The sequence below is a fragment of the Meleagris gallopavo genome, chromosome 7, assembly GCF_000146605.3.
Source record: "Meleagris gallopavo isolate NT-WF06-2002-E0010 breed Aviagen turkey brand Nicholas breeding stock chromosome 7, Turkey_5.1, whole genome shotgun sequence".
Classification (NCBI taxonomy): Eukaryota; Metazoa; Chordata; class Aves; order Galliformes; family Phasianidae; genus Meleagris; species Meleagris gallopavo.
The window spans coordinates 3,636,330-3,644,497 of record NC_015017.2 but is presented as its reverse complement, the minus strand read 5'-3'; the positions used below and the strand labels follow the sequence as shown (position 1 = coordinate 3,644,497).

General features: G+C 40.8%; 1 protein-coding gene across 11 annotated transcripts in view; it reads right to left on the bottom strand.

The window, feature by feature from the left end:
* IKZF2 (IKAROS family zinc finger 2) overlaps window positions 1–8,168 on the bottom strand; it is a 107,785-nt gene that overhangs the window by 15,125 nt on the left and 84,492 nt on the right. For all 11 annotated transcript variants that reach the window (XM_019616897.2, XM_019616898.2, XM_019616901.2 and 8 more), the window contains one exon: window positions 3,173–3,310. In XM_019616897.2, coding sequence (XP_019472442.1) covers window positions 3,173–3,310 — 138 coding nt within the window. The remainder of the gene's footprint in view (window positions 1–3,172; window positions 3,311–8,168) is intronic.

The following is an 8,168-nucleotide window of genomic DNA, read 5'->3' as shown; positions in this document are numbered from 1 at the left end:
ATATATATGAGCATAAACCACAGCTGGCATTCGGTGTTTCTCTCTATTCGATAATGCAAACATCAGACACACTGCCTTCAGAGGCTGTCATTTTCATCACCCCCAACACACTGCTAGCTAGAAGACCACACACTAATTTTTACCTCAAGGACCAGAACTGCTCAGCTGAGAATGGCTGGCAACATCAGAAGAGCTCTCCTGCAGCAGACAGCATGTAACTGAGCCACTGTGCTGAGCTGGGAACAGGCCCCAGCCACAAGGAAGGGCAGTTTAGTGAGAGGATGGAGGGAGGCCCAGCATCAGGAACTTGAGCATTCCTACCCACATGCTGAACCCAGCCTCTCTCTGCCCCTCACTTCCCCTTGTGCCTTTTGGTCAGGTGACCCAGCCGTCTGCAAGGCAAAGATAATTCAAATCAAAGCAAATATTTGCAGCATGCCTATAATTTGATCAGAGTGCAATGTTTGAAAAGCTCCCAATTCTCAAAGGGCTGCCCAAGTTCACTGGAATTAACCTCTGCAACAATAATTTAGAGTGATCTGAAACACTGGCCATAATAGTTTGAGACACAGCACAGCCACCTATACCCTAAAAGCAGGATGCCAGCAGGAATGAGAACATCCCCACATCCACCTTTTCTTCACATTATGCTGTTAAAGGTTTGGACAGAAGTTCCTCTGCCATGTTTCCAGAGGCGTACAGATCCAAGTAACACAAGGCATCCATTTTAGCAACTGCAGCACATGGCTGGAGAAGATATTGATCTTAGCTGGGCAGGCGTCAAAACACTCAGCAAAACCAAAGCCCTCACAAAGTATTTGGAAAGAGGGACAGGTAATCTAAGCACTAACATGATGCAAAATTAAGCAATAATTGATATCTCCAAAGCATATATTCACTCAACCCCAACAATATCCTTTCAAAGTGTGTAAGACAAGAGTGAAGAAAATCAAGGCATTCTTCAGAGTTAACCTGAGCCTTAACTTTAAGCAAAGAGAAGAGTAATCATTTGTGCATGCTTTTCTGGTGCCTCTGTGCTCCTTGGAGAAAGGACTTATAGCAGAACTGTACACCACACACTGAGCTTCCCAGGTGGGAGCATTGGGATGTGAGGGGAGATTTATCACTAGTACCCATCTGGATCTAGAACTACCTGTCACTGCCAACTGCCATCACTGTACCTCCTCTAACCACCAGGATGTGAAGCCCCTTAGACATTTGCCAGGAGAGACTTAGTCACGTTTGCCAAGGGGAAAAATAGGGACCAGTTGAATTCAAAGTGTTGTTCTAAGCTAATTTTGCTGAAAAAAATAAAAATTAAAATAAAAATGAAGTGGTTGTCTGAACATTTCTATTTTAAACCCAAGCAAAGTCAGGTTGTAAATAAAATAGATGATCATATTGGGTTTGCACTGGTTTAACTTTGGTTGTTAGAAAAATCAATGCAAGATCAGCTACTCCAACTTCTCTGGGTGGACGAGGTTAAAGATTTACCCCTGTTGTCATAGCATCAAGCTGCTTAGAAAAGGCTTTAGATTTCCTCAGAAGCACACTAATAATAGTAAACCCATTTAAAATAAAATCAGTGAAAAATAAATCTCTAAGTTGAGCAGAATTTGAGAAGAAACTCCATAAAGTGATCTCTGAAAGACTCCTACTGTCATACCTCTATTGGCCAATTCTTATTTCCCTAAGAAGATGCTGGCCGATATCATCAGCTACTTGGTTAATCAGTTAGGCCCATCCTTGTAGAGGGAAGAGCATGTATTTTGTTGAGAATGGAGCATGTGGTTACACTACTACTATCAGCAAAGCGCTCCATCAAGTGCAGAACGGGTACCTGCAAGCAGCAAAGCCCTAGGATGATTCTTTCTACTGACTTTTACACGCATAAAGACAGGCCTAACGCAGATAATCACTAACTTCAAGGTCTCTGAAGTCATCCATTAGATTTTAAAGGTTGATTTTAGTCATCTAAAAAGACAGTCATTACTTAATAGCGCTGTAGAAACATTTGGGGTTATATGCTTTTATAGATGTGAAATTTTCACAGTACATATTTAAAATTTTTGGTTTTCTTTCCACCAAAAAATAGTCCATAGTAGAAATGTTGAATAGATCTCATTTCGTCTTTTTTTTTAGGTTTTTAGAAGTGACCTTTCAGAACTTCTACATAATTGATTTCCACATGACGCCACATGACTATTCTCAACAACGAAAAGCAAAATGGAAAAAAAAAAAATTGTTCTTTCCCCTTTTCATTTACCTATTGTCTATCTTCTTGATATTCTCATGTTTATGGTATTTTCTACTTGTAATGGAAAAAGTATATATATATTTTTATATTTCCTCCGCAATAAGAAATTATAAGTACTTTGAGTGCCAAATATCTAAAGTTAATTTTTAGAAGTTACAAGACGTTGAGTGTCTGAAGCACTGATTTTGAATGAAAATAATTTTCAGACAATCCTTTTCATCTGGCACTACAAATATACCTACAACCTTGCAGTCAGATGTTATGCTTGTTTCCCATACCAATAGCTACAGAAATGTTTGAACACAAATTCAGGCTTTGACATTTCTTGCTTTCAACCATCTTTTTGGCAATCTTCAGTATTTCTGTATATTAACACATGTAGCGTTAGCACAGTAACACTAACACATGCAAATGCATGAACATTTTTTTTAATACAATTACTTTCATCATCACTGTTGACTTCATGTTGCTCTGGAGGTTTTTACATCCTCTTTTCCTTTTTATTTTTTTGATATAATATATTACTATAAGGAGTAGAAATAATGAGTTCTGAGTATGTCTAACACCCTTACTTCTTAGAAGTACCAGTCACTTTCACCAAGGAAAGGAAGGGGATTCATAAATTCCTTAGTTTTTATGGCAACTCCGTACAGGTGCCTTTACCACTTTACTTTCATGTCTGCATGCTTACATATCTAAAAAATGAAATACCAAATTCAAAAAATCAGCAAAAAAACACTGTTAAACCAGAGTGGGGATTTTAATTCATCTTTTCTTCTCCTGCTTGAGGAGGAGTGCAAGCAATAGATTAGATGGAAGCAATGCAAAGCACAAAGGAAGGAAGAGAAACAGATGGAAAACCCTCATAAGATGCGCTCCAAGTGCAAGAGACCTCAAGGCATGGTGTCCACCCACCGTGGTGACTCAGGACCTGCCCGGCGGCCTCCATGCCAACATTCTGCATGTAGTTGTGGCAACGTTCCTTGTGCTCTTCCAGCGAACTGCGCTGCTTGTAGCTCCGGCCACAGTAGTTGCACTTGTGAGGCTTCCCCACTGTGGAGAGAATGAGAGGGTCAGGTCAAATCCACAGCAGCCCACCTGTGCTACCAGCATCATATCTTCACAGCAAACCGCTCTTGAGATGGAAAGACAACTAAGAAAGGTTACTCAAGTCCCATGCCTTCTTCCCAGCCCCGTTTCCCCCACGCACACACCTCCCACCTACTGGGTACTTGGCTCCATCAGCTGTTCACACTATTGCATGGTATCTGCAGAAGCAACAAGAGGTGGACTTGCTGATCGTAAAGCAAATAAACAAGAGGGGAAAACAACCCAAACAGCTGAATCACATCCCGGCACTGCTTCTGTGTCACCGAGTCTCGTGGGAAAGAAACTTCTGAGATGTTTTGCCCATGGCACGAGCAGCTGCTTTCACAAAATTGTGTTGCCCCAGTGGCCTAATTCTGCTTTGAGCCGGGGAAACCCATCTCATGGCACAGAGGAGTTCTCTCAATGAAGCAGCTTTGCCAAAATTACCAAGGGAAGGTTTGGAAAAAAACAAAACACAGACAACAAAGTAACGTTGGTAACGGCCACTGTTCCATATCAGAGCTAAGCTGTCCCCCGTAATTCACAGAGACCAGATAATATTAAAAAAAAAAAAACCAAGAAAAAAAAAAAGCTGAGTACAACAAAAATCAAGCCAGATGCATACAAGATATAACTGCATTTTTCTGTGTGCATGCTTTTCACTCAGGGGCAATATGAATAAATGGCAAATGACTCTTAACACACGCAAAACCTGGCACCAGATTCCCATAAAGTACATCCCTTTCATAGCATGTCATTAAGAAACCACAAGAACAGTCTAAGCCAATGCCAGAAAGCTAGCCAGAAGCACCGTTTGCCAAGCCATACTAATAAAGGTTTTTAATATAATTCCAACTTGAAGAACACAATCGTTTATTCTCTAATAACTAAAGAGCTATTAAGTCAATGCTACAAGTCCAGTAGAACACCACAGGCTGAGATTTTCAGAGCTGACTGAAGGATGGGGAAAAGTCAAACTTTGCATAGTTTTCAAAATCTGTGGTAAAAATTTTAGTTTCCATCCAAAGACATAGAGAATATCCTCTGTTGGATAACATGCATGTTTCTATTGGGTTTGTCCCAGTCTTGAAAGTTTTTCACTGTCATTTACTTAATGAAATCCAAGCTGGACTACTGACAGATAAACACTGTCACTCCTAGGCAACCTTCCTACCATTGTATGACAGACCTGGGGCTGTTTCAGTGCTGGGGAGGAAGATGTAGGGGGCACAGTGTGAGGATACACACAGCCAACAAGAAGTTGGACAGGAAATTTTTTGTGTTAGCTTGGTGTCAAATCAAGAAATCTAAAGCAGCTGAAGGGATTAAGCTAACAGATCCAAAGCAGGGCTGAATTAGGCCACCCTGTTTGGCTACATTAGGCTTTCAAAATCTTAGGTGAACCATAAGATGAAAAGGAAATGTGTGATTACATTCAGCTACTCAAGAGGTAGATGCTATTAATTAAATATATTATCATCTAGCACAGATAAGCATATTATCTTACCAGCTTGTAGGAGAAAAAAAAAATCAATTCAACAATAAAAAAAAAGCTGATATTACCCCTCTTCAAATCGCTGCTACTTGCATTGCAACTATTTCACAAACTATTCCTAGACAACGAGGCTGAGAGTTTTCCCAATGTTATCTGGGACATATGGCTACCCAAATCCCATCAAATTTCAAGGTTCATAAAAAATGATAAAAGCTAATGACAAAGGCAAGATTTCTACATGCAGTATGGGATTTGAGGAACGTAACTCCCCAAGGAAAGAAATACTCCAGCACATGAACTCCTTCCTCCAGGGAGAAGACAGGAGAATAAACAACAGATGACAAATGTTAGCCATGTTGCCTAATACGCAACTGGAAGCTGCTCAAACTCAACAGGGAAGAGCAAAGAATTCCAATTCCACAGACTTGAACGTAACTCCCTCGGGCTCGTTTGCTAAGTTGGTCCCCCAACTCTTCCTTCTCAACAGATGCAATTACATCATAGCCTAGATGTGACACAGGGAAAAACTGATTTATTCTATAAAATTACACAAAGCAACTGTAACTTGGATTGTGCCCTCGATCATGTCAGTTCCCCAGTGGGAACAGGTTCCAGTAGTTCATGTCACCAGCAATGCTCACAATCTAGCTGGTGATGAATGCAGCTAGCAGGGGAAGCAGCTACAGTCTGGATTTTAGGAACCTCACTGTTGTGACAAATGCCAAGACATTAAAATAGTCACTTATTTCCCCTTTTGCTCTTATCAAAATAAGTCATGATAAAAAAATATATGTTTGTGGATATGAACATTGCCAGCAAGTGTACATTTTTCCATTTTTTGTGCTACCCAATATAAAGATGTAAAGGTGTCTTAGAGAATTCAGTTCCAGTGATCTTCTCAATAGCGTATTTTGTTCCACACAACAAACCACCAGGTTAAACCACGTAGCTGCCAAGAAACATGTCAGCCTTTGTCAGCCTATAGTCAGTAGAAGTCAAAAGCTGCTCCCAAAACATACAGCTGTGCTCCTGGGCACAGGTCCTGGTCTTTGCCGAATTCAATTGCACTATAACCACCAAAAACCTTCTCAAGCCCACACCAAAGGCTGCTCTTTCAGTGAATTCTTTATGGAGCCATCCAACGCTTGGCTCAGCTTGAAGCTAATTTCTCCAAGCTCCTGACCAAGGACCCTGTCACACAGACATGGTGTTCAGCACTCCATGTCACTGTACCAATGGCAGTGGCACTTAGGAAAGGTGGTTTGGAAGCCCCTGGTTTGGGGTAATTAATCCTGTATCACCTTTAGATAGAAAATTACCACCACTCATTCTCATAAAAGTGACACAATACAGTGAATGCAAACAAGCCCAAAATCTTGAGAAATCTTCAATTTGTCATTGAACTGGGAAAGACCAGGGCACTGGGTAAAACCCAGCGGCCATATCTATGAAAAAGATGACTTGAATACAAAAAACACACCTTATTTTTCTTACTTATATGTCAGAGTTTCCACACATTTAAGCTCAGATTCATACAGATGACAATGTGGCACAGAAAACCCACAGTGGAGTCTCAGCCTCAAATGGAAAATATTATGACAGTTACACAGAAAAAAGACATTTCAATTTGAAGCAGATTTTTTACCATGAAACAGGTAAACCACTGGCTGAAATTCACAGAGCGACCGAGTTTGCTTGTGAAATGAAAATGTTTGCATGCAGGGAGGTGTGGAAAGAGGAGGAGGAGACAGAGTGCTCAGGAGTAAGGAATACTGGAGTCTTTGTGGGTGAACTTTGATAGCTGAGAAGTCTGCAAGCAGCAACAATGAGATGGTGCAACACTCAGGTCAATATTCAAGACAGAAAGCAGACTCGGGCCTAGGGAAACTGCTTTTAAGTCATAAAAGAAGGTCAGTGAAAGAGAAAGAGCCTGCAAGGCATTCACTCAGCATTTTGTTCTCAAAAGAGATGGGAGTGCATAGCAAAATATAAAGTAAGTCAAAGGGAAATCACAAGGCATCCCAGGTAATACTTTGCCATGAGCGCTCGGCATGAGAAAGGCCTACGGAACAGGTTAAGAGCAGCGATGCTCTTCATCGAGCGAAAACCCTGCCTCCATTAACACCAATGGCAAATATTCCCTGGCTTCAGCAGGCAGAATTGACTACTTCCACATTTCCCTGTTTTTGGTATCACACTCTTCTCTGCAGCAGCTTGGAAAACGATTTCTTCCTGTCTATCTGTCCAGCTCAGGCATTAACAGCACAGCTCATACAGGAAAATGCATTACTTGGGTCCTCCCAATGCCAGGAGTATTAAAATGTTATAGAACCTTTACACTGAGCTTTTTATCAGACTGGAAACTGCCCAAGATGGGAGTTGCTCTGCAGATAATAAAGTACCTATCACAAAGGAGCCTTGAACGGGGCTCAATGTGGCAAGATCAATTTTAACACCAAAGTAGGAAATATGATTAAGACTCTAGGTTGGGAGTAGGGAGCCTAGGGTTCAATTCTTAGTTACACTACAAATTTTGTGACTGCAGGCAAGTTACACTGATTTCCCATGCTTCAATTATTCATACATACGATTAAGGTAATAATTCTCTTCTTCTCAGCATGTAAATGAATTCAGGCACTTTGTGAGAGACACAGAGGCTAATTTGGTGGAATTCACACAAGCAGGTAGACATAGAAAAATATGGTCCATATCTCTATTGAGAAATTAAGGACTTAATACACTGATTTTATTAGATATGGGAGCGAACATTAAAGAGCAGAAGGAGATATTTAGGATGGCATAGAGTAGAAGCTCAAGTGAGAAAAAGAAAATCAAATTAGAGAAAAAAGTTGGTGGCATATTAGGCCGCTTGAAGGCACGGTATCCTTCCGGGCTGTGAAATGATCACCTCAGAGAAATGTAGAATGACCTTTAGATTTTTCCATTTCTTTTAATGCCATGGAAGACAAAAAAAAGAGGGCTGGGGTAGTGCTTAGATGTTGCCAAAAGAACTGAGGCAGTAGAGACGCGTTGATGAAGCACGGTCCATCCAGTTCACAGCTGTAATGTAACAGAACACCTCGCGTGTCCCAGAGATGCCTATCCCAAAGCCTCTCACACAAAATATTTACATAAATAATAGACTTTTGAACAAATTAATTAAAAGAAAAAGTGAGACCTAATCCCATGCTGGCTCTGAGCAGCACGTAGCTTTACAAAGGAAACTGCCTCCCACTCTGATGCTGCATCTCGCTGCTGTGCTTAATGACTGCAAATGTGTTCATTGAAATTCATGAGGGCTCTTTGATTTTTCTTTTTAATTTTTTA